At 45.9% G+C, this 27,271-nt stretch overlaps 1 protein-coding gene across 1 annotated transcript in view; it reads left to right on the forward strand.

Moving 5' to 3' along the window:
* pacrg (PARK2 co-regulated) overlaps window positions 1-16,349 on the forward strand; it is a 130,856-nt gene extending 114,507 nt beyond the window's left edge. Inside the window, exon 5 of the mRNA XM_035169074.2 lies at window positions 15,825-16,349. Within this exon, the coding sequence (XP_035024965.1) occupies window positions 15,825-15,985 (161 nt within the window). The 3' untranslated portion in view covers window positions 15,986-16,349. The remainder of the gene's footprint in view (window positions 1-15,824) is intronic.
* Window positions 16,350-27,271: the final 10,922 nt, after the last annotated feature.

Genomic DNA, 27,271 nt, shown 5'->3' on the forward strand with positions numbered 1-27,271 from the left:
TGGAGAGGTGGAGCGGGACAGAAGCCTGGGTAATAAGGCTTTGCTCACACACATACACACACACACACACACACACACACACACACACACACACACACACACACACACACACACACACTCGCACTCATCAACCTGAGCATAAGCACAGAATCGTCTGGCAGATTAAATGCGGTGCAGGTTGTATAAAACCAAGGAGTGAAAGGGAGAGACGGGGAGAGGGTGTTGAGTCAGTGTGTAAGCCGCAGGGCAGCAAAGTCTTCCTCTACCACTAAGTCAGCCACTGATCTCATTTCTCCACAGATGGACTCCTAACACACTCTCATCAGGGGACAAATATATATTCCCTCTATCTCTTTTCCTTACACATCTCACAACAACTTCTCTCTATCTGTCTCCCGCGCTCTCTCTTCCTTTCACCTGCCCCCTTGCTCTTTTTTTGTTTCCTCTCCTCCCCGTCTCCTCCTCACTCCGTCTTTATTATCCTCCTCCACCTCAATATCCCTCTCATCCCCTCACGCACTCTATTTTCCTCCACCCCTAGTTTTAACCCTCTCCTCCATCCCATCCCTTCATCCCGTGTCAGATCACACACCATTACCCTCCCCTCTCTTCTTTTGATCAATCACACCAAACAGGTGCCGTAAATTTCAGCGCGGCCACACCGCAGCGTCTCCCATTCGGCGGTCGTTCCCCCCCCGCCTCGCCTCCACCTTTCTCACTCTCTCTTCGTTCCTCTCGCCACATCCCTTCAGCTCTTGCCCCAGTTTGTCAGCGAAGCAAAACTGGCCCTGTCTCACAGCCCATCATTCATCTGAACCCCCATCTCGCGCCCTCCCCACCACCACCACCACCACCATCCTGTCACGGCGGCGGCTCGGCTGGTCTCAGACAAATAGCATCACGGCAGATAATACAGCCAGAAAAGAGCCAAATAAATAGTCCCTCCTCTGCTGACCTAATGCTCCTGCCTTCTGCCTGGCCAGGGGACAGCGTTCATTTACCAGCATCCTCTCTTCCAATCAGGAACTCCTAAACGATTCAACTATGAAGCCCAGGCATCACACACCTTATGAATAAAACCGAGGGACAAACATGTCATTCCTCTGGGGATATGTTTATTGTGTAGAAATTGCATTGGTGATGTATGGATGTGATGTGAAGGCCTCTGCTGTGAGAATATCACACCCTAATCAAATGACACACACTATTATGTATAACACACACACAGACATTCACACAGTCCTTTATAATCTGCAGGGGGATTTTTCATGTGTCACCATGTTACAAAATCTGCCTTTTTCTTTTAAAGTTCAACAAATTTCAAGCAATTTCCTGAAAGGTGCATAAATGAAAATGCTAATCACTGCGTGTTTCTCTCACTTAGGACAAGAGCATTTGAATATTCTCAACGGGGGGTAACAATATTTTTTTGGTAATTAAATGAACCCAAGTGTCTTGTCTGTAAATCCGGTACATCGTGGCATTTCATTTTTTACTTCCCCACCTGAGATGGCATTTGTTGTGGCATATGTTTGGAATTTGTCTCCTCTGTCAACACACCAGGTGCTGATTTCTTTTCTTTTTTCTTTTTTCTTGATTATTGCAGAGTAGAGTAGAGAACATTAGAGAAAGGAAAACTAATCTGCAATTTCTTTATCTGAAGGAAAAGAAGTGGAAGCAGCTCCCATTGCTCAGTTTTTGCTTCATTACATGAATTTCAGGAAACCAGTTTTTTTCCCACTGTAGCTCGTACAGTGGAGGATTCCATGTAGATGTGTCACTTCAGACCATCAGACAAGCCAGACTGAAACGTTTTATTTAAAAGTGCCAACTCACCTTGACGTCACCCATTGGTTTGTGAACTGCTGTTTTGAAGCCTTAAATTTGGCATTTTGACCATCTTGGTTTATTAAAACCAGAAGTTACCATATTTGGAGGAGCGCGGGGAGGAGAGCTTGACTCAGAGCTCGAGCTTCACGCCTACCTCAAGTAGGACCTGCACCCATTGGACAGTACTAGCCGTCAATCACACGGTATGCATCCTGTGCTTTATCGTCTATTTGACTCTAAATCGAACCATGATTTACAAAAAGAATAATCATGATGTATTGAAGAGGACTTGAAACTAGCGATTGAGACTATAAACTTTGTATTACTGATGTTATAAATCAATTGTGAGAGTCATTTTCTCATAGACCTCTATAGAAAAGGACTTATTTTTTCGCAACCAGTGGAGTCGCCCTCTGCTGGTCATTCGAGAGAATACTGGTTTCATCCACTTCCGCATTGGCTTCACTTTCCGAACCCGGAGTCCACGTCCATTTTTTATGTACAGATTTCAGATTATGTTTAAACCATAAACAGACGTGGACTTCGCATTGAGTTTCAATGCCACAGTTGCTGTATTAACTACAAAACTACTATATATACAGTTTATAAGGTTTATTCTCCACCATGTTGTGAAGACATGATGTTTAAATTAAACATCTTTAAATCTAATGAGAAAATGCATCATTCATAATAATTACCCTTGAGCGTTTTCTCATCTTGGATGTCTATGGTTCAGGTTTCACTAGATTTAAGGGCTTTAATGTAAAAGAGACAATCAATGGTTATGAACTGGAACTGGATGTGTATGGAGGTTTTCTAAGGTTCCTTTGACCCGTCCATCTACCCTGACCTCTTCTTTTGCTCATGACAGACGAGAGTCATAATTCCTACGGCCATATTGGACTCATGTTCCCATCACGCAATCAGTGGCGAAAGTAAAAGAAGAAAAAGTCTTGGAGAGAAAAGAATGAAAGTATTCACTCCGCTGTAGGTGTGTGTATGAGCGTCTCTTCGATTTTTGTGCCATCATCTGTGTTAAACAGAGAGAAGTGCCAGCGCCATAATTGCTGACTGCATCGTCTCGGTCTGCCTTTCACTGATGCGCCTCCTCCACTCCCCTTGATCATGGCGACTGTTGTCATCTCCGCTCCTCCAGCATAATGAGTCAGTGTGTGATGTTGGATGGCTGCTGACAGCGTGTCCTGTGACTCACATTGGGGTGGTACTGCTGTCCCTGCACATCTCAAGACCCCCCCCACCCCGCACATACCTCTGCCACCCCTTCCTCCCATCCTCCCATTCCTCCTCCCCTCCCTCTCCCTCTGCTTCTGTAGGGACTGAACCTTCCTCAGTGGGTAGGGACATCTGCTAATAAGTAAACACACTGTAAAGGTGACACACACACACACACACACACACACGCAAAGGTAGAATTGGGCAATTATGCAGCTAAGCCTGTTTTCCATAGCGTTCATTGTGTTTCCATCAGTCACTTGCCTTTTCCTCTGTGGAGTACGAGAAGCAAATGAATAAATAAATACAACTAAGAGAAAGAAAAAAGAGACAGAGCTGGCAGAAGGCACAAAGTATTGGCCAGTGGAAAGTCTGTTGGGGACAAATTGACTTGAACTGAGTGGGACTCTGTGGGTTCGATTGCATGTGCTTGTGCTACTACGGCAAAACCCACTGTGACATAAAACATTTTACATTTCCCCTTGTTTTTGACACATTTGCAATCTTCACACCACAACAGTATTTTTTATTATCATTATTGGTCCCGTCAGTCTCATCTTATCAATGTGTGGCAAATATCAGGCTTTTCTATATCTGTGTGAGGTCTGCCTGAGATGGACAGCTTTGCCTGCTTTATGTAAATACCCCACTTAAACACCCCTGCTTTAAAGGGCCTGTGCACACGTAAACCTTGACGGGCCCCCGGGCCGTGCTGCTGCTGCCTGTAAAACGCTGACTGTTTATGGAAGCCAGTACCTGCTTCCTTCCACCCATAAACACTTGACTTTGTCCTTCTGAGACAGCACAGTGAAGAGGACAATAAGAAGAAGATCTGTGTTTCAGGTCATGTTCATTCAAATTTGAAAAAAACATGAGCCATGTTGACACATGAACTCTGGACAATGGGGTCAGGTCCTTCTCTGGATTTTGCCTCTCATATATGAGCAGAAGGAGATGCTCCGGGTCAGAAACATTCACAACTACAGGAAAATCTGGTTCAGATGAGGGGTGGGACTTATAATGTACAAATTCTGCTTACAGCACATCGACACTGACGTCTGTTGTCTCTCCAAGTTGTTGCCGTCTACTGCATCTTCATCTATGGCATCGAGATATTTGTATTCTTTGGGTTTTTTCCAGTTTTAAGTCTGTCGTATGTTACACGCCCACTTGCTTGCGAAATATCATCCTGAGTCATTACTAGGGGATTTGCAGAGAAAACTCGAGAGAAGGAGCTTTTGACTTGGTAATTTACGTTCTCACATGCAGCTCCTCTGGGGGATTTCAGGAGAATATCCAGAGTCCAGTGCATGTCTGAAAGCAGCTATAGTGATGGATATCGGCAGTTTTTCAACCGCATTAAGAAAACCGAAACAAAAGGAAGGAACACTAATCTAAATTCAGTTTTATCATAATTTTTTCCATTTTGGTGCACCATCACATCAAGCCTGTCAATTCTCTTATCACATGACTGTGAAACACCTGTCATGTGACAGTCATACATTAGCATGTATCAGCACGCTTGCGTGCATACGATCCTTAACTCTCCTTCGTCCCTGACCCTCAGAAACGGCCGTCCTCAGATATCCCGCAGCCTCTTCCCCTGCTCTAAATGCAGACAGACTTCATACTGTCTGCTTGGTGCCATTGTCAGTGTTGAACCAAAGTTCTTTTAATCACGCTGCTGCCCAACCCGACCATCCTGCCCTGATTTACTAGCCCTCCGCATCCATAGGCATCCACTCCAGCAAACTGCATTATAGAGATAAATAACGGGGCCAATAAAAGTGTTTCGAGGGGGCCGAATGGGCCCTGGAACGCTCATCGTCCATTTGGTGCAGTAAGCAATGGGGGGTGGGGGGTGGCTCTGGAGACGGGTGGGGCTTTTAGTGGAAGGTTTTTTAGGGGTGATATTGTGATTGGTAGTAGAGGTGATGTCATGTCATCCATCTTAGGAGCCACTTCATTAGGCTAATGGAAGGGCTGGACCGCTCACCGTTCGTTACTGTACGTGACTCAATGAGTGTGTGTGTGAGTGTGTGTGTGTGTGTGTGTCCTTCCAGTGATGGCAGCTTCCAAGGCTAAAGTGGTTATGAAGACTAAAGTGATTTTATAGCCCATCACTGCGTATGGGCATGCGCGCCTTTGTGTGTGTGTGTGCGTGTGTGCGTGTGTGTGTCCGTGTCTTTGTGACTTTGTGTGGGTTTAAGTGTGTGGTGAGGTGTGTGTGTGTGTCAAAGTAGTAATGACACTGATTTTAATGAGTGGAGATAATGCAGTGTGTGTGTGTGTGTGTGTGTGTGTGTGTGTGTGTGGAGCTAAATCCCACCTTTATTCCATTGAAGTTTAAACTACAACCACGTTCTTTCAATGACTTGCAAAAAACGTGAAGTGCGCTTCAGGCTAATATCAGCGATAGACTTTGATTTGTCACTAACTTAAATTAGCATGACTCTTCAAATGTTCCCTGTGTGATGAGTGAAGAGGACAAAATGGAATCGCTCTTTGAATTTACTATGGCGCTCGACCTCCTCTCTCTCTCTCTGTCTGTCTTTCTCTGTCACTTTTCTGTCCCTCTTTCTTTCCCTTCTTTGTCAGTTTTTCCTCCTGAATCCCAACATGATTTTCTGGACATTTTCTGTCTTTACGGAAGCGATTCCTCTGATTCCATTCCTCCCTTTTGTTGTCCAGCTCATTCCACCCTCAGCAGCGTTTTTACTAATATCTTTATATTTTTCAGATGCCAGTCTGGTCCTGCCTCCGATTGGTTTTGTAACGCCCTCAGCTTAATGGGAACATCTGAACTCATCTTTGTCCTTTTCCTATCTCCTTCTCTCCATAGTAAAGCCGCAAACCATTTGTCGTATCTTTTTTCTGAGCAATATTTTTTATTTACAGAAAAAAGGAAACTACAAACGAATACACATTCACAAAAATGGAAAAAGAAAGCAAAAAAAAACCCAGCTCGTATAAAATGTTCAGATATGTCAGAACCAACAAAAAGCACGAAAAGAGATGGAGTCGGGAAACTTCCAAAGAGCTTTAAGGTAAAGTAAGGCCCAAATCTTCCAGAATCCGAACACTGAGACACATTCCCAGAGCATATGACAAACTCTACCAACTGCTTTCAAGGGACAAAGGGAAACAACTAGAGTCTTTTCATTGAGTGACGCTTCCTGCTGTAATTGTGATGTATTTGCTGGTGGTCAGGGTGTCTTTGTCGTAAACGGGTGACTTTTAAGAGCTTTCAAGGTGCTGACAACAGCCCGGCCTTCATCTCTCACTCTAGTCCCTGTTTAGTGCAGCTGTCATGTAAATAAATTCACAATGATAGCGGAATTAAGGTCGACATCAGAGAAAGCACAATTTAAGTAGTAGACCCGAATTACTGGATCTCAAATTAAATTAAAGGCACGGCTTCATTTGGATTAAGCAATTTATTTTCGTTTTGCACTCGAGAGATCAGAACAGAGCAAATCAGATTTAATTCATCACAATCAGCAGCAGGAAAACCCCTCCATTAGCGAACTCTTTCAATTTCCCCTTCCCTTCTTTTGTTGCACCTGTAAGATGTCTCCGCAGGACCCGCTATTCCATTAATCTGTTTACTCGCCATATTTAAACGATTATGTGAGTATGAGGATACTATTTGTGCACCCACACTTGCGCTGTAGAGGTGTTAATGAAACAGAATAGCTACGCTGAGCCCAAGCTGTGCTGTAATGTTTTATTCAAAAGCTCCCATTTCTCATGGAAAGTAAATCTCAAAAAACAACAACAATACGAAATAAAAATAAAAAGAAGCTGGGGCAGTTTCTGTGCTTAACTTAAACATATGCTCTGTGTAGCCATTAAGATGTGTAAGTGAGAGGAAGGGCTGGTGGGCAGCCCGAGCAAGCCACCGCTATCACCCACGTACGGACACCTGCTACCAGAGCAAAGGTACGCCAGACAAGCTGCTTCCTATGAATATTAATTTCATCACTATTAGCTGATGTTACTGAAGGTTGCAAACCACCCGCAGAATGAAATACAAATATCCCCCTGCCCTTTATTTATTACTTGCGACAGCCGTTAATTTGACATCTCTATATTCTGAGATCTGAGGAAGGACCCCGTGTTGCGACACATTTCCAGATGAACATACACGCATGAAGGTTCCAAAGAACTTGTCAATGCTTATTGGAATCCTGTCAAACATGTTTGACATTAGACGACAGTCGCTCGGTTGGCTGTCAGCTCTGAGGAAACATTGTTCACTTTATATAACAAGAGACTGCATCGTTACGAGAGGTCTTGGGGGTGTTTCTGTCTGATGTAACCTGTGGGCTGCAGGTTACGTCAGGCTGGAATTGAAGAGATAATATAGGAAGTGATATCTTTCTAGAGGTTTTTTTTCGGGGCCGGCTTTCGAGTGATGGGAGTGAATATATTTCTTGAAGAGGATAAGATGTTTTCCATTATCTGTATGAAGCAAAAAATGAGGGATGTCTTTTTTATTGTTGTGTAGATATGGAGGCAAGTAAAAAATATTAACATGCAGATGGCTTCACACTCTATAGGGTGCTCTCAGAGCTTTGTGTACGCATGTCTGTATTCGGGGGCTTTTGCATTTGAAAGTGCAGTGAGTGCTGTGGCTGGCTTGTGGCCGGGTGTGCACACTGCACAACACAGTGGCCTTTAACTCCTGTCCCTGGTGCAGATCGATTTTGTGCCTACCCAGCAGCCCACTGCTAACCTTGAGGTAAGCTGGCGTAATGAGATCGCATCTGACGACATTGACTCACACCTGACAGCACTGACACGCTGCTCCGAGCCCATGGAGACACACAGGCGGGCGGAGTGTGCAAAGGCTAGGTCCTCTGTGGTCGACTGCACGATTAACAGCTTTGATTCATTATCTTAATTTCACTTCAGTATATCGTTCAACTTTTTTTCTTTTGAAATGTCTTAATGACACAAATGGCTCTCGCCTCGATGCTGTTGTGAGACAGGAATTCTGGGAAGTTGAGTTTAGTTTAAATCACACAAAAAATAAATTAATCATAGGAGTCCTCAGCACCATTGCAGCTCTGTTTATAAAGATGGATGATAAGAGAGATCCCCAAAACTGAAGCCAAAGCGTATTTAAAGCCGCCTGGTGGCTGGCTACAGTATAGGTCACAAACCCTGCCTTCTCCATGTTAGTGGATGGGACACAAACTAAACTAAAAAGTCACAGTACACGTTATAAATTTTTCTCACAGATAAATTCTGTCATTTGAAGTCATTCTTATCACACTGATTTATGTCCAATTGCTAATTCTTCTGGTAAACTTGGTTTAAATAAGTTATGTGGTGCTATAAACATGAGATGAAACGCCATGATTGACAGCTGAGACTGACTTGCAATTGGTCGAGCACATGTATTGACACCGTGGCTCTATCCCCGATCAATACTGCCCCGACTGTTGCTCTAAATGACGTCAGTGGCACAAGATGGCAGCGTTCATTACTGAGCTAGTTTGGCTTAATTTCTGGACAGTGGGAGGAAGTGCAGGCACAGCTTTGTAGCTCTTATGTCAAGTTTCCTCCAAGAGAGCACCAAAGATTTCAGGGTGAACCTCTGTATTTATTCTTTTTACCTTCAGCTGCTGCAGAGTTAAATCCAGAGTATGGGAAATGTTTTGCATTATGGAGCGGGTCTGTAGGTACTGCTGGGTAATGCACAGCCCTCTGTCAGTCCAAAGCTGCGATAAGAAGCACTGTGTGTATTTTGTGGCCCAGATGAAAAGCTTGCTGCAGCAAGCCGCAGAGATCCTTTGTCACCTCCAACACATGACACACATGCACCTGTACACACTGAAAAATGAGCGGTTTGATTTGAAAATAATTAAAAAGTAGCCGTCGCTGTGATGCTTCTGTGAATATAACACGAGATGACTCTTTCCTTTCGACCTATGACAAGCCCATTGAAACAGAGCCACAGATCCAGTACATGTATAAAGCTGCAATTGGATGAGATGGGACTGGGATAACCATCATCTGAGTGGTGGTAATTGAAACAATAATGGACATGGTAGCAGCTTGGAAAATAGCATTGATCCATCATCTCAGATGAGCTCTCTTTGTGCATTAATACCATGACTAAATGGTGCAAACTGATATTGCTCTCGGTCATGGCGAGGTCTCGTTGGTTAATTGAAAAAGAAATGAGCAAGAGGAGGGTTTGTGATGTGTGGAAGAGTGTGTCTCCCACCTGGCCTCAGCACGGCTCCTCACAGCGAATTTCTGAGGAAACATTAGCCCAAGACACAGCACGATTTTGGCGGAAGTGTGGAATTGGAATTCAATTCCTGTATACCTACACACAGATGTAGACTAGTAAGCCAGTGGGAGCCTGATCGATAGGAATCTAACAGCTTTAGCTCCTGTGCAGCTCAGGAGGACCCTCGGTAGGTTACGTCTTTGTTTCAACCTTGTCTACACATTCCTCCAGTTTTACTTCTGCTGTGCAATCTGACCTTGACACGTTTTTCGTTACCTGGCACACTTGCTTTGCTGATGTCCAACTTTCCCCAGGTTGAAATGGCACCGGGCTGGGGCTAGCCTATAGACTGAGCACTGCTGGGCTGGACGAGCACATGGAAAATGAGATCACTGACCTACAGCAAAGGTCAGACTTCAGTAAGCATGAGCAGTCGGATGATGGCTGGTGTAGGGGTTGGGAGTTTAATAAACTACTGCTGGCAATAAGCCTATTGTTTTACTTCTCTGCTCTCAACCTCCTGTGGATTACTGCGTTGTGTGTGTGTGTGTGTGTGTGTGTGTGTGTGTGTGTGTGTGTGTGTGTGTGTGTGTGTGTGTGTGTGTGTGTGTGTGTGTGTGTGTGTGTGTGTGTGTGTGTGTGTGTGTGTGTGTGTGTGTGTGTGTTGTGATGGGACTGAAATTGCAGCTCTTATTGTGGGTGGCTGTGTTGAGCTGAAATGCTGTTATTGATTACACACAAAGGTTGTGGGTGTGCGTGCGTGTATGTTTGTGTCAGTGTGATTGTGTATTTGAGCCACAGCTGTGCCGTTCCTCAGCCTCTGGCTTATCCATTAGGTGTTAAGGGGGCTAAGGCCTTAAGGCCAATTTATACTTCTGTGTTGAATCGACACCATTGAAACGACAGTTGTTGGGCATAGCTGTGAAACCTCGCTGTTTTCTGATGTCCACCTGCGTAGAAATGTAACTACACATCGCAGTAACTGCCACAACTGGGATTGGCCAACTTGGTAGCATGTATCCTCCATGTCCCTCAGTGGCACAGAAATCACACCCTTCTTCAGCCTCAGTCAGTTCAGTGGTCGTACACATCATCGCATCGCCATCAATGTCTTCTCTCTTCTCTACGAGCAGTCATTTCTGTAAAAGAAACATTTATTGGCTGCAACTCCAACGTGATCCACTCAGCTGCCATTTCTTCACACAAAGCCAAATTAACGCTCTTCCATAAAGTAGCGCTTGGTTGTGTACAGAATGAGTCGCAAAAGTATCAATGTGCACAGCATTGTTAGCAAGTTGCCTAGACTATGCTAAAGTTACGGCATCGGCTATGACGTAGAGATGGTGAAGGTTATGGCAGATTTTGCTTAGGAAACGTATGATAAGCCTGAAATATAAAGCCTAGCTGTCACTATGACTATATATGGAGTAGATAGATCAAATACAACATTAGGACACAGATTCTTATACATTTAGAATGTATTTTTTTATGGATATTTTCTATGTATTTTGTTTTACTTGATGTTGTGTCAAAAATAATTTACATAAATATTTTTTATATATTTTTTAATACTTCTCTCCCCATGTCCATTTCTAATTTGTTACCCTTACTGTCCTTGTCACATGTTATTATTTAATTGCGCTTGTATTCTGTGATCTCTCCACGTGGATGTGTACATATATGCAGAGAACACACAAATCACCTAAGCTGCTTTCAGACATGCAGTGGACTCCTCTGTATTTTCTCTGGAGGAGGTGCATGTGTGAACGCAAATGTACGAGTGAGATTCCCCCGCAGTCTCTAAGGACTTTATCCGCCTGCTCTCCGAGCATAATGTCTGTAGAAATCCAGGAGAAGTCGATGTGACCACACAGCAGGGGATCCCTCGCTGGATTCACTGCGACGAGTGCAGATGTTGATGATGCTTCTAACACGCGACAGACACCAAAATATCGCAAACCCTAAGAAAACAAATATCTGTTGCCGTCAAAAAAAGACAAGCGGCGTCACACACGTAGAAGACACCGACGAAGATCTCAAGAGAGTTCGTGGTGATAAGAGCTGTACGGCGGTGTTCAGGTGCTGTAAAGAAAATCACGTGATCTACGCAGCAGAGTTAATACGTCGCTTCCTGTCTCTGTCTGCTGCTCCACCTCTCGCCTGAATAATGCAATGGATTTGTTGCTGTTGTGAACTCGTGTGTGCAGAGAACCTCCTGCTGTGCTGTGCATGTGTGAAAGGCAAACTCTGGGAAACGGCTGTTGCCAATTCGCCGGATTTTACCCGTAGATCGTGTCTGAAAACGGCTTTACAGTAATTATCTCTTGACACACACGCACACAAACACACACACACACACACACACACACAAACACCATTAGGATACTTTCTTTCATTCTGTCTGCCTGCCTTCCCTTCACAAAGACCTGTCATTAGGCAAACACACACAGACACACACACACACCTGGTCTCTCCCACCGCTCTGCCGGAGTGTGAGTCTCTTTATGAGAGGACTGCCTGCGCCCAACTGTGAGGCCCTTTTAATTAGTGCCCTGCTGTTAAGCACAGGTCTCCTCCAGAGGTCTCCTCCACCTCCTCACACCTACACACACTGTCTCACACAAACACACAAACACACAACCACGATTACCACCTCTGCCTCTCCCTGTCCTGACATATACACATACTGTATATGTATAGACAACGTATTTAATATAGATCAAATTTTATTTCCAACCACTCCACAAGAATCCACGTCAAGAACAAGATTATAATCGTATTTTTTCTGCCCGTCTTAACTCATCCGTCAGTGTGTGGATCAGTAAGTTATAATGACACATGCACTCGTACAACACCCTCAGCTGTGCAGCCACAGTCGATGTCTGCACAAAGTATTCCTGTAACTCAAGCTGTTCCATCGCTTTCATAACCTGCATTCCTCCATTTCCCCTTTTTGAGCGAGACCAAAACTCTTGAAGAGAAACAAAGAAAGGAAAACAGGTCCCTCATTCATTGATCCTCTTCTGCATGTGGTTGATATATGACCGGAGAGGGGGCTCTCTCTCTCTAGACTGCTTTCACAATCAGGGCTAAGTTGATTAGAAACAAGGGTGGGTGGTTTAATATTTTGTTAAATCAGCTCTGGAATTTGGAGCTAAACTTCCTTAAGCTGTTGCGGTGTGTGTGTGTGTGTGTGTGTGTGTGTGTGTGTGTGTGTGTGTGTGTGTGTGTGTGTCAGCCAGTTCCTGGCAGGAGGGGAGATTACGACCATATAACATACACATGATGCATAAGTCACAAGTCCTAAGATGGGGTAACAGTGCGGCTTTGTTACCATTCGAGAAAGACTGATAATCATCTGACCCAGTTTGTGAATAAACCCCTAAAATATATTGTCTCTCTATAAATAAGTGGAACTAGTTTGGAGGAAACGCTGCATCTGTGACTGTTTGTCTTGAGCTTGATGTGGGAAGACAGGTTGTTTAGGACCGTGGGAATGAGGGATGGAGAAAGAGCAGGTGGAGGAGGAGGAGGAGGAGGAGGAGGAGGAGGAGGAGGAGGAGGAGGAGGACGGCTGCAGCTGTTGTTGTGTGGGCTGGGTGTGGGCTGCCAGAAATCACAGCCGAGCCTGAGAGAGGTACAGCCCATGTTGCCTGACAGGCACACACTGTAGCTAGGTATTCAGGTTAGGTATGTAGGGAGGTAGAAGGGTGTGTTTTCTGTGCCTGTCCGACCGTGGAGATAAGGACCAAACATGCTATTAGTTGACCAATCACAGTTGTTGCGGGCTGTGTCGCTGCAACGTGAATTTCTACATTTCTACACAGGGGCCCATGAGACGACAGCGAGGGCACACGGCTCCACCCTGTCTGTTGCAAGCGTCCCTGTGCGGCGGACCCTCCCCTTCATCCCCTCTGTCTCAATCTTTATCGACCTCTTCCTCTTCCTCTGGAGGAGCACACAGCCAGCTCCTGCCAGGGCCCTTTTTCCCTCTGTTCACAAAGCGGGAATTTTTATTATGATTGTTTTTAAAGATTTTTTTTCTTTCTCCCCCCCTCTCTCTCTTTCTTTGTTTCTGCCCGGGGTTTCGGATATTGCTGAAAGCAGAGGGAGAAGAAAAGAAAGCGAGGGAGGGGGAGAGAAGAAGCGAGAAAGAGAAGTTATTTTGCTGAAGGACATTTGCAGAGGCAGCTTTTAACCCCCCTCCCTCCCCTCGCTTTCTTTTCCCTCCACCCCTCCTAAACACACTTCTCCCATTGCTGCTGTTTAAATATCAGTGAATCGTTGCAAATTCCTCTGGCCTCTTCCTTTTGGATGCTACTGTCCTCCCAGCAGCTCATCAATAGAAGTGCACTTGGTACAGTGCTGGTACAGCAACAGCAGGACCTCCCCCCTCCGGGCCCCCAGTAAACGGGTCTGAGCTTTCTTGGTTCCCAAGCCGCACCCCTTCCCTGGCTCCCCGTGCTGGCCGTCTGAAGGCCAAGCGCCCCCTCTGGGCTGGCTTTGGCTGCTCATTTCCACGAACAGGGGGTGGCTCTCCACGGGCTCGGCATTTTAACCCACACCAAGATGCACACACACTCACACGCACACACACGTACACGCAAAAGCAGAAACAGATTGTAACAGTGACCCAGCGGCCTCCTGTCACCTTATTGTTTTTCTTTTCCCCACTCCTCCAACTCGCTCAAATCACAGCATACCATTGTCCTCATTCCTCTCTGATTGCTTTTTTCTTTTCTTTTAGTGCACAGATGGATGCATTTTAGATGCTATTTAAGATTTTGCTAACTAGTAGGGTGCAGATTCCTGTGTTGTGGGTAGCCAAGAATAAAACACAGCCCAAGTTTAGATGTATGAGCAAGAGCTTTTTTTCCTTAAAAGCTGCATTCCTCCGCGTGTGCAGTTATTGTTGTTGTTTCTCCGAGAGGAACACGGTAAATAGCTGCTATATAAAGCCAAGGCCATTAAAAGTTGCGCCTCATCCAGGCTAAGCAGCGGTCAAAGCGCGGCTGGAGAATCCTCCCCCGTCGCTCTCATGCAAAACAGGAGAGTGAATCCTGAGGAGAAAGCGAGTGCGGCAGACTGAGATCATAGACGTGTTACTGCTTAACAGCCCACTTTATGGGACTGGCTGTCTTTGTGTTTTAATGAGGAGGCCATGGATGGATGCAAAGGCAGGGAGAGAAAAGAGAGAGGGGCTTGAGTGTGGGACCCCCTTAAAGTGCTGCTCGGGATTTCTCCCATTGCAGGTAACACTCTCCTCTCCTCTCCTCTCCTCTCCTCTCCTCTCCTCTCCTCTCCTCTCCTCTCCTCTCCTCGTTTGCTCATTTAAATCAAATAATTAACTGTTTTTCTTTGTTTTATTGTGAAGCCTCGAGAACCCTCAGGATATTTTAGTTTAACCGTTTTACGTGTGTGTGTGTGTGTGTGTGTGTGTGTGTGTGTGTGTGTGTGTGTGTGTGTGTGTGTGTGTGTGTGTGTGCCCCCTATCCCTCTCCATAGTTACCTCTCTCTGAAAAGTGTTTTGAGGCCCCAGTGCAGTGGCATGAAATTGGCAGTTTGCTGTGTGCTGATTAAGTCACGATCTGTGTGCGTATATGTGCCTGTATGTATTAGTGTGTGTGTGTCTCTGTGTGTGTGTGTGTGTCTCTGTGTGTGTGTGTGTGTGTGTGCCGGCTGGTGAAACGGGGGAGGAACGCAGTAGAGTAGAGGCTGGACACCTCAGGAATGTTTTTTCGATAACAAGTTCCCCCAGCACGCTAGAGCTGTGTTGTGCAATTTTGTGTGTTTTGCCTCAATGTCTGCATGTGTTGGTCTGTGTGTGTATGTGAGTGTGAAGGTACAGTATGTCTGTGTTGGTCTGTGTGCTCAAGGGAGGGAGGGGGCGGTTCTGCAGCTTTCCTTCTTTATTGCGACTGGCGACAGGTGTGTTACACGTACAATCACATGTCAACTGCAAAAGCCACAGAAAACTGGAAGTCTTTGTTCCTGTCTTAGATTTTGATTCTATAGTGCAAATTCACACATACAGACACACAAACACACACACACACACATGCATTCATTCATTGCTACCTGTGGAGCATGACTCCAGGTCACTGCTCATGCCTCGTGCGCACCAATGCAGAGTTGTGCACCAGCGGAGCCGTCACTAACTCGTCTGTCCTTTACGCTGCTCTCCTCTCTGCAGGCTGCCTCATTAAACCTTGAGCTGAACAGTTAAAAAACTCTTCTGCTGTTCGGTCCCAACTGAGCATAAGAGGAGTAAATTAAATAAAATCTGTCCATTGGGTTTGAAGTCACATGGAAGGATGGCATTTGCCAGCTCGGTCTCTGCAGCGGAGCAGTGCGGCGTGGCCACAGGTGGTGCTTTGTGAGCCCTGACATCAACCTCACTATCAGCGATGACCCAGACAAAAATAAAAAAGATAGATAAAAAACCCGAGATAAAAAAAAATAATTTTGTATTTTCTCATTCCCCCCGTGTCTCTGTGTTTCTGTGTCCCGACAGTCAACTCTGGAGATGGTATCGACTACAGCCAGCAGAAGAGAGAAAACATCGGTGACCTGATCCAGGAGACCCTGGAGGTGTTTGAGCGCTACGGAGGAGAGGACGCCTTCATCAACATCAAATACATGGTGCCCACCTACGAGTCGTGCATGGTCAGCTGAAGGGCGGGGGGGGGTCACTGTCACGTTTAAACAGACTCTTTGGCACCGTTCAGACCTAAAGTGAACATCCGCCCAGTTTCATACACTGGTTTCATACATTAATTTTGCCTTGGATTTGTTTGTGTGAAGCGTAACCTTGTTTAGATAAGTGCTGTACAAATAAAGTTATTATTACTATTATTATAATAATGCATCAGATTCCTCAGGTCAGATGTCAGCCAGTCTGAATGGGACTACGACCCAACTCTTCTTCTTCCTCTGCTCTGTTTTCCACTCCTCCTGTAATCATCATTATAACAGTAAAAGTTTGATTTTGAGAAAGATGTTTTCCTCATTGAAATAAATCAGCATGTTTAATAACTTATCCAGTTGTTGTTTTGTGTTTTTTATCACTTCAGTGATTTGTTCAGCTGATTTTAGTTTGAAAACCCAGAAGCAGCGTCCTGTTTGGAAACGATGACGTCACCCCCCCCCCCCGCTTGCTGATTGGGTCCTTTGGGTCATTCCTCAGGCTCTTATCACATGACCCCTCGGCTACCAGTGTAGAACACAACATGGATAATCAATTACAAGCCTTACTGACCCCTTACTGTCTTTGCTAACAACTGCCTACATGCTGAGGGAACAAGCTGTTACTCAAGTGATTCCTGTGTACGCCCCCATGTGATACGCGTTTTCAGGCACCTTAGGATGGACAGGGATTCAAACTGATACAGAGCCAAGACGCTTGTTTTTTAAGGCAAATGTAGTCATACGCCTGTAGCCTTGAACTGACTGTAAAAGGTTTGCTGTTTGCAGAGAGCAGCAGTTGTGGCCCAGCTCAGATTCACATCCGCTGCAGTCGATTCCTCCGTAAGGTGACGAGACTTCAGGGCACAAAAGGTGTCGACAACTTCTCAAACCACTGCTGCAGCATCTTTCTGTTGATTCACAGCCTCTTATCGAGTCTGCAGTGTATGAGTGCTGCTCAAGACAGGGCCACTGACATCACATCACATCCTATATATTGAAATATGAATATTAAATACGTTACGCTCCTGTGTGATAAACCAAGTCATTGTCACAACGCTACAGAGCTTTCAAATTGAAAAGTTGCTAATGCAGCTTTAAGAGGTGGAACAGAGGATGATTTCAGTGCTTGCAGGTCTTTCTTCCCTGTGTCCCTTCATAACGGCCTATTGAACATCAGCACTGTGTTTTGTCCTGCTCTTACAACCGCCTCTATTCACAACCGCGCCGGTGTTTTGTATTGCATTGTACCACTGTACCCATTCTGTCACCGGCCCAGCTGGAGACAGAGCCTGTCGAAACACGCTGAGAAAGACGCACAGGAATGACGGCCGACAGCATTCCTCCAGACAAACACAGTCAGTACGCACACACGTTTGGTTCCCCCTCCTTTGAACTCAAGCACCCCACGGTGATCTCAGCGCACACTCGCAGGCTTATTGATGAGTGTTGGTGAATGACAGGGTACGTGGGCTCCTTGTTTATCGGGAGCAGCCACTAACTCCGTCGGCATCTTTAACCAACTCTCGTGTTTTTTGCACTGTGTAGATGGAAGGTGCTCAGTTCCCTCATCCTGTCTGCTGCATAAACGTCACTGTGGAAACTTCCTTCCAAGACACAAAGGAAGTTTGAGCAGCTTCCCCGCCCACTGTCCCCCTGAGAACCCCCCCTCACACACACACACACACACACACACACACACACACACATCCAATCCTGCAACCCACAGGGGAAACATAGCGTAATTGATTTCTGACACTCACAAGGACACTAGTGCCGTCACTTATTGTAAGTCATGTCTCCGGTAAAAGCAACTTTACAGGCCTGCGGAGGAATCTGTTCTTAACCAGAAGACAGGTTCATAATGCTCATATTTCAACCTCGGCATCTTGAAAAGAATGTGACTGAATAGGTGTTCCACGCCACTGAGCGCGGCCGCGCTTTCTCTCTTTGTCGCCAGGCTGCTTGATCTGTGCAGTAAAAGGAGGAGTGCATGAGCGGCTCCCCGTTTCGACACAGAAACACATTTCCACCTTTAATAACCACGGCTGCATAACAAAACAAATATAGCAACAGGAGAGTCGGGGGCACAACTTCACCTCTGTCCTCGCTCGATGAGCAGATCGAACTCTGCATGGCCTGCGGTTCTGTCAAACTGTATCAGTGACGCCCCGCTCTCCTGCCTCACCTGTCCAATTTCACTGAGCCACAGGCGCAGCAGTCGGAAACGGACGGAGAGTTTACAGATGGAGAGGACAACCGGAAAGGAGCTGGATGAAGCGGTGAGCAGTGTCGTTTTTCACAAGCCATTTTGCCACGTGAACTCCAGGGGATTCTCCAGTCAGACGTGTTCACAACAGCACAGAAATGTGTGTGTGAAAGCGAGGAGTGGTGCAGCATGCATTCCACTGTGGAGATAAAAGTTATTGTTTAGAACACATCAACACCGTCGTCGGCTCTTATCAACAAAAGCTCTCGCTTCTCGTTGCCTTTCCAAGTTGACATCTTTGTTTGTTGGTGTCTTCTACGTCTTTTTCATCCTGAGATATTTGTTTTCCTTTTCGGGTTCTTTCAGGTTTGCATCCACTGCGCTCACGGGTGAAATCTCCGGATAATCTCCTGCTGTTTTTGTTCACTGACATTATCCGGAGTTCTTAATAGGGGGCTGGAAGGAGAAACTCCGGAGAATGTCCACAGCAACTGAGCGTTCTCACAAACAGCCGCTTCCGATCATTCCAGGCAAATATTCTGTGGAGTTCTGTACATGTCTTAGAGCAGACTGCTTCACACCTTTTTGCTTCACGCTAGCACCCAGTGCCATACAACCCGTCATGAGCAGAAACTATCGACAGTTCCCTTCTTCACACTTACGAGGGCCCAGCGATCGGATTGCTTTGGCTCAATTAGGTCACATCACAGGAGCTAATGACCATTAAGCGTTAAACGGCGTCCGTTTCGACTTCTTCAGGAAACCGCAGAAGCTCATTAAGAGAGGTGGCAGTCTGCAAAGAAACATTTGCTTATATGGTCTCAAATCAAGTGCCACACACACTCAAACACACACATGCAGACACGCACAGGCCTGAGCACACATGCATACACAAATGATACCAAACAACAGCACCAAGCTGTAATTGCTCATGCAAGTAATAGAGTGAACTGTGAAATGAACAGGAATGGATGCAGCCAAAGAGGTTATCTGGTCTATCAAAGGCATCGAGGCATGACTGGTCCAGACCTACAGGCCCGGGACGACCAAGCATGACATTACTTACATTTCTCCCATGTCTCGTCCGCCTCTCGGACATGAAAAAATAAATTTAACACATGAGAAGAAACCGTCCTCATCATCGTATCGTGACCCTTTTTCCTTAGTCATAATGAGCAATTGATCATTTCCTGACTGCGGGTGCCCCCAACGTACACAGGGAAATAAATTGCTTCCCATTCAGTGTATTTCCTCCAGTCATAGAACACAGGTTATAGCATCATGCTCTACTTCCCCACAGCAGATACTATCTGTCGCAGATAAAGCTGCATTATTATTTTCAGTTGAGAGCATTTGAGTTTTTTTTTATTTTGTGCTCCCTGTCTATTGTGGAAGATCTGCCTGATGGCATGTGGGGGCGATGGTATTGATCTAACATGTTATTCAGCCATTTTGAAATCTCTATGCTTTTTTTTTGTTAATTTTGTTCAGCCCACGAATGCACTGAAGAGATTAAGGGAAATTCTGGCTTAAAGCTCAAAACAAATCAAGCACCAAATTCAACGTTAAAAAAACAACAACTTCAAGATACGACTTCTGTTATGTCTCGCTGCTCTTGGGTGTATATTTAAATGTATTTGTTGTGTAACACTCGCTTGTGGATTGGGCTTTTTTTAAATCACATGTTATCACTATGACCCCATAGTTAAGCACAGAGCATGAAGCATTCCTGCCCACCTGCCTGAGTCCTTACAAATTTGAAATAGGGTTCTCTAATCCACAACCTGGCCTCAACCGCACTCTCCGTTGCAATTGGACTCCGGGGGTCAGCCCTCGACGATGCGCGGCCTGTGGGCACTCACTCAGCTCCGGGGGTTATTAGCTCAAACCCTCACAACAGCTGCCACTGCCCCCTACCAGCAATAACTCCTTCTGAGAAGCGCATGCAAGCCCGTTTCACTGATGGAAACGCCAAGCATTGCAAGGACGTGTGACAATTTATACCCAGAGTTCATACAGCCACGTGGAGCGGCACAGGCGGACCAGAGCGGACCAGAGTTCACACGTGTGTCTGGCTCACACCCCACCAGCTCCTCCAGCCTTCAGGTTGAGCCGTTATCTCAGAGTGAACAGTGACTTTCTGAAAGCTGGATCCACGGAGCTCAAGTTTGTCCTTGTGCATCTCCGTCTCACCACATCACAGTGGTGGCAGGCCAACAAAGGCTTTTGTATTGCGGTGAGCTGTGCAACAAAAGCGACACAAACACGCCGATAGCGTTCTGTTGACAGAGGGGAAAAGGGAGATTGAGAAAAGTAGAGGAATGGCTGAGACTGAGGAAGGAAGAAAAAGACAATTATGGAAGAGGAAAGGCAGCTTGAAATGCGTGTGTGTAGAGAGAGAGAGAGAGAGAAGATGCTGAATAAAGAGGAAAACAGGCAGATATGTTGTGCCCGAGCTCAGAGACAGACGGCCGGTCCGAGATGAAATCGGCACGGAGAGAGATGAAGGGAAGGAGAGAGTGTGTGGGCCGCGTCGAGATGGATGGATGGAGGGAAGTGGGATGTTGTGTCACCTGGTAGAGAGAGCTGTCTAGCTCCGACCAGAGCCGAGATTTAGGAGCAGTCAGCTGCAGAGAGAGGGAATAAGAGACCAGAGCGGGGAAGAGGAGGAGGAGGAGGAGGATGAGGAGGGGGCCACAGACTGCACCACTTGTTTATCTGTTTTTTCCCTCACAAGTGAAAAACAGAAGAGAATTGAGGCGACAACTGGCACTTAACGACATCACCGCGCTCCCTTATCTGAGCAAACCAGCCGAATGTGGGGGCCCCGCACTTTGTGTCAGAAATCCAACTGATCAGAGTTGGGCTGTGCGTCCCAGTGCACGGAGTTTGTTAAGCGCTCAGGACGTCTTTATTTGTCTTTTCACTTACACGCACTCCTCTGCTATGCTCTCTGTCATATTCCACTGTTACAGCCCCACAGGGCAGATTGTTAGGACTGGCAATGGGGGGACTTCATTCAAAGTGTAAACACTTTGAAAGAAGAGCTCATATTCAGTTTTGCTCGTGCACTCCCCTGTAAAGCTCCCTTTAAATATTAATAATGTCTGAAATCTCACAGCCTGATTCACTGCTTAGGTGTGTGCGTGTAGATCCCAGAGTCGACCAGGCCACAGGATCAATCCTTCTCCGGGCAGATGTGATCAATGAGGATTCTCTATCCTCTGTCCGTCACTTTCTCGTCTGGCCACTTTCTCGTCTTCTTCCTCCTCCTCCTCCTCTTCCTCTTACAGGTCTTATCGCTCACAAACACTCATCTCTGTCCCCGCTACGGGCTGGCAGCCGCGCACAAACAGGCCGATGAGCAACTAAATAAATACAGAGGGAGCAGGAATGGATCCACGCTGCTAACAATTGGCGGGGACAGATGTAGTATCGGCTGAACCGCTTTAAGCCGCATTGACACCAGTGTGTTTTCCCGGGGGACAGCAGGAGGACGGAGGAGTGGGTGAAACTTGTTTATCCTTCACTGTGAAAACTGGAACGTGTGCTTCGGTGGCGTCGTTTCCCCCCCCCCGCTGATTGACGATCAACAGGTTCGAGGTGGGAACTTTGAGGTTGAAGTCCCCACCCCCTGTCACAGCCTTCTATCACAAGTGGCTCCAGCTGCCCTGCCCCACCCCCCCAATCACTCGCTCTCCCCTCTCCCCTCCCCTCTGGGTGACAACAGGCCGGCCAACAGGCATTTCCATCACCCGATTGCCAAACCACTGGAGCATCTAGACGGCAACTCAAGGTGACCTTTAACAAAATAGAGAATGGTGAATAGCCGCAGTGGCGACAGTAGAATGTGTTATTGGGAGCTGGAATGCTGCAGTTTCAGCTTGGATTGCGATTCATTGTAACACTCCACCAGCTCACACTTCTTCCTCATAGTATAACCTGTAGTGTGTGAATAGTGTATGCACTTCCTTGTGTGTAATTCTAATTGGTCAGGGGTGACATGTGTATCAATGTTTCCTGTCCCCACAAAAGGCCCAGAGACCTGTGGAAATGTACTGGTTGAGCTCAAGTGAGATCCGAGCTCAATTTAAAAAACGCATCTTTTCCTTTTCCTTTTGGCCTTCCCTCCCCCTGTGATCCAGTCAGCAGGTAGGTGTCAAATACAACATGATGGATCGAGGTCTCCAGAACCAGCCCCCACACCAGACTGGCCCTTCACTGGATATGAGCTATGGAACCAAAGGGGATGGTTTTAGTCCTGGAGAAGCAGTTTGGCCAAAACTCAAAACAAGAAAAACTCCTGAATGATACGAGTATACAATAATGTATACTATAAAAAGGGTGGTCTTTCAGTTTACAGCCCGTGCTTGTGCCTGGATTTACTCCGCTTGTGCTCAAATTGTGCTCTTGTACCCAGATATTTTGTTGCCTGGTTTCTTCAGCTCTTCTCCTCGTGCTCACTATGCTTCTGTACTCGGATTTCTCCTCTGCTCTTGGATTTTCTTTCTTCTGCGCTTGGGTGGTTTAGTGCAACACGTTATCCAAAAAAAACATATTCCCAAACCAATAGAATGCTAGCTTCCGAGTTCAGAGGGTGAGGAGAAGAGCTAGAGCTGGAGCGCAGGGAATATGAGTGCAAGCGCACACTTTGAGCGCAAGCAGAGCAAATCTTGGCACAAGCAAAAGCATTACAAAATCTGAACATGAACTCAAGTCCTGCTCTTGAACTGAAAGACAACACTCTTAACTAAAGATAAGAAAAAACACCCCATACCATTATCGTATTATTCGACTATACAGTAACACAACTATTCTTAACATCCAACATTTTGAGTGCTTACATGTTCACTCATCAGGTGTTTTAGTACAGACAGTCTTACAATTGAACCACGTGAGCTGCTCCTGCGCTGCTGCACTGGGATGTTGATCAGTCATTGAATTGTATAATATTGACGTCATCTGACAGAGAAACATTTTAACAGAATCCAGTTAAATGGCAAAATGGACGTCACTAGACAGTAACTAGGCTGACATTTAAAACACAAGTGCTCTCAGAGAGGTTCATTCTAAAAGTTTTAGTCTACAGCACCATTAAGTAAACTGAGAATCCTCCTACAATGTTCCACCATCACATTTACTTACGCAAGCATTCTCCTGCAATTCTTATTTCAGGGGATTTTAAGACAAATGGCGAATATTCGGTGACTGACAATAACAAATGCACACACACTATTCAATACAAGCACACACAAACAAGTGTGTGTGCAACAGTGCATGAACACATTCACACGAGCACTGGTAGGGCATTCGTCATGTCATTCCCATGATACGAGTTTAAATGAATAATAGCTGCATTATGTGTGCCTTTGTATAGGCTCTGTTTGCTGTGGTTGCTAGAAGGAAACTTATTTCTGTTCCCACCTTCCTCAAAATGTAAATGACCCAGATTCTGACAACACTGTTTCCCCCACAGTCCCCAAACTAGTAAGTCAAGAGAAGAAAGGAAAGACGTTGTTCTTGTTTGTATGTTTGTGTGTTATCGGAGCCCGTGGGCCTCTGTTTGCCTCCTCCACAGCAGCAGCCGTTATCACAGACAGCCTCGCTTTGACAGAGCCACCCGTTTCGACTCGCCGCCCTGCGGACGTGGCCCCAGAGACGGGCTGCAGCCGGCTACCGGGCCCCTACCGAGGGCCCCATTGTCTCCATCAGCGTACTTTCACTTGTAAACCCAGGGCGCTCTCCAAGCTCATTGAGAGTGCGTTAACAGCCTCTCTTCAAAAGGGGCTAAACGCATGTTCATTAATTATCTGGATCCTTGTTAATTGGATTAATTGTTGAATAGAAACCGTGTTATTAAAAATGACGAAAACACAAGGGCAGGGGGAGCAAAAGGGGGGATTAATATCGTTTCTGTTTACTCTGGGGCTGTCAGAAGGCACACACACACACACACACACACACACACACACACACACACACACACACACACACACACACACACACACACACACACACACACACACACACACATTTAGTTCTGCCTGTCTATTGCTGTGACTCTAACTCTGTGTTGCTGTTTTACACACATATCAACACACACACACCGAAGCTGTATGTGACCCAACTCAGAAAAGCGAGCGCGAGGCAAGGTGCAAATTACCATCACCGCTGTTTGAGATAAGAACTAAACCCATTTTCAAAGCTCAGAATAAATGCCAGATTCTTTTTGAAGCCAGAAGACTGTGACTTTTTCCATCGCTTATATTCAAAGAATAAGGGGGGGGGGGAGAAAAAAGAAACATAAAGACAACACCGTGAACAATTTAGCTATCTCCACGTCACATGAAAAATGGGGTTTCTCATTCCTTCTGCCTATCTACTTACTCTTATCCACCGAAATCACTTATCAGTGTTTGACTTCAAGGGATGTTTTATCATTCTGGCTCAGGGATAGTGCTGATACTGCAGACCGGGTGGACGGCAGGACTAATATGACATGCCCCGTGTAACTGGTGCCGGGCCAAATGACAAGCCATTATGCAAAACCCTTATTATCTGTGTGTTCCTGTGATCACTGGTTGGAATAATGGCAATCCAAAGGTAAATACCAGACAGCTCGGAAGACAACGGCTGGTAAATCCCACTAAAGAAAACCTTTTTCATTTTGACGTTGACATAAAAGATTAAGAAATAGCAACTTTGCTAAATCTTTTCTGAATTGTCACTTTTTAAACATGTTAAAGAAGGAAACTGATTCCAACTTGGCCATAACCATGATGCCTTTGTTGTTGTTTTTTTGCCACCCAGCTCCAGTGAGGACCATAATAACACTCCTCAGACCTTACAGTAATAACATGGTGCAGCTATATGTAGACGCTGGCCGAAGGGCAGAGAAGCAGGATCCACTAAATGTGTTGCACTGGTTGTTAAGGCAACTGTATCTGTCTTCCTGCTTTGATGTGGAGGCTACTGTCGCCTGCTGCACACATAGGCTGCTATCTGTGTCTGGAGGCCTGATCACACATGTTCTTGTGGGGATGCATGTGACTTTTGTTTTGACTGTAAGCAGCTTTACAGTTTGTATGGAGGCTGTTAGTGTGTGGTATATTTGTGTCTGGAGTTAATGATACTGTGACACTATATCAGTCTCACTAAAAGTCATCAGGAGATGGAGTTGAACAATCAATATAGCGGACGTGTGGCACTAATTTTGCTACCCTCCATACCAACACAATGGCGACAAAGTGGGGCCAGAAGGTCACAGTGCAGCTGTTTGAGTATTCATGCGCCTGTGAGGGGACCTGTTTTTACAAAGACACGAGTGGGTGAGCAGTAAGCGGACAAACTGATTGAGGGGCCAAGGTCAGCACTCAGATTTAGCCGGGGCCCCTCTCAGCCAACAGCTGTTAAAATCAAAATGGATCAGTTGTGGTTTATTTTTCACACTAAGCAGGAAACAGGAGGAAGCTGGTTTGTGTGTGTTCCATTGATCAGGGATGTTAATCTTCTGAGGATATGTAGAAAGGTCCTCCCAAGGACAGGACAATGAAAAGGCTCTATTGATTACCAGAGCGTTGATCAATCGGTCCCTCGACAGATAACAAGCTGTACAACCCTTGAGTAACAATAGGCATTTTGAGGGGTATGGACTGCACAGGTTGATCTCCTTTTTTCATATTTCAGGACCTTTAGGTGAAGCCTACACGTTAAATCTAGAATCAGTCTGATTTGTGAGCTGGTCTTAGAGCTTTGACTATAAAGTAGACCCACACATGTCATTGTAACGCAGAGAATTAAACCACAACTCGTAAAGTCTAAGTGACAAATGGGGACAAATGCTGTGATAGTCACTGTAAAAGTCTGTGAGTCACGTCCTTTAGGAAAATGTTAACGCAGAATTTTTGCATAACAAGAGAAGCGACTTCATGGCTTAAGAAGCTCCAAATCCATGACTCTTTGAAAACAGGGGTAACTGTAGGATTTGTCTTCCTTCTACAACAGAAGAACCATCCTGAAGGGTCCCTTGAGGGTTTCCAGGGGTCCCCAGCACATAATTTCATCCATAAGTAACACACTAAGAGAGTGTATGGATATGTTGGTCCTGAATTTGATACCTTTCCTGACTTAACACACCAAGACCAAAAAATCTGGTCAAATGGGGGTTTGTGGTCTTGTTTGAGAAAGTTTGAGAACCACTGCAACTTCACTTTTACACCAGTAGTCATTTAATATGAACCATTTGCTGTGTAATAAATTTCAAATAAAAAAACATCAATAATATAACTACAACCTCATTTTTAAAGGGATAGTTCACTGAAGATGTTTTGCTTATCACATGCCTCCATACTGCTCCTGTGGTGTCATCAGTGTCCAGAAGCCATGACATTCAAATTCCACTTTAAACTGCGTCATTTACACCGTGTTTCTGTTGTTTTTTACATTCGAAGAATCGGTCACCAGTTACTTAAATTGTATTGGATTTGGCTGCAACACTGTTTACCCCTGAAACTTCAAAAGTGTTTTGTGGACTCAAACACTCCCCCCCCCTCCCCCCCCTCTGTCCGCTTAGTGGTGAGTAGATAATGAGTGACATTTTTTTATTTTTTGGGTGAACCATCCCTTTAAGGTGGACTCACTGACACGCGGTTAAAAGTCATGAACAACAAACTCTGGATCATGTTCGGAGGAATTAAAAGTAAAAACGTGCGCTGTTCGCGGTTGACAACACTTCACATTGTGCATTCCTGCGCACCGCACGCCATTGGCTCAAACCCCCGTCCGTCCGTCCGCCACTCAGCTCCCCGCCCCGCCCCGCTCGCGGAAACCCGGGCGCTCATTGGCGCAGCCCGACACTGTTGAGCCAAAGCCCGCGCTGGCCAATGGGAGCGCAGGAGCACGGAGCCTTTGCGGTGGAGCAGCGTCGCGCGCCACAGTAGAGGAATCGAACGTCCCCGAAGCGCACACAGCGGACAGAGTGCGGCGCGCGAGTGTGAGGCAGCGAGATAACGGCGAGTTGTTGCCCCCGCTCCACTCCAGCAAGAGCAAACCAAACCCGGCTGATTTAG

This window comes from Hippoglossus stenolepis, chromosome 10 (genome assembly GCF_022539355.2).
Source record: "Hippoglossus stenolepis isolate QCI-W04-F060 chromosome 10, HSTE1.2, whole genome shotgun sequence".
In the NCBI taxonomy this organism is placed as follows: Eukaryota; Metazoa; Chordata; class Actinopteri; order Pleuronectiformes; family Pleuronectidae; genus Hippoglossus; species Hippoglossus stenolepis.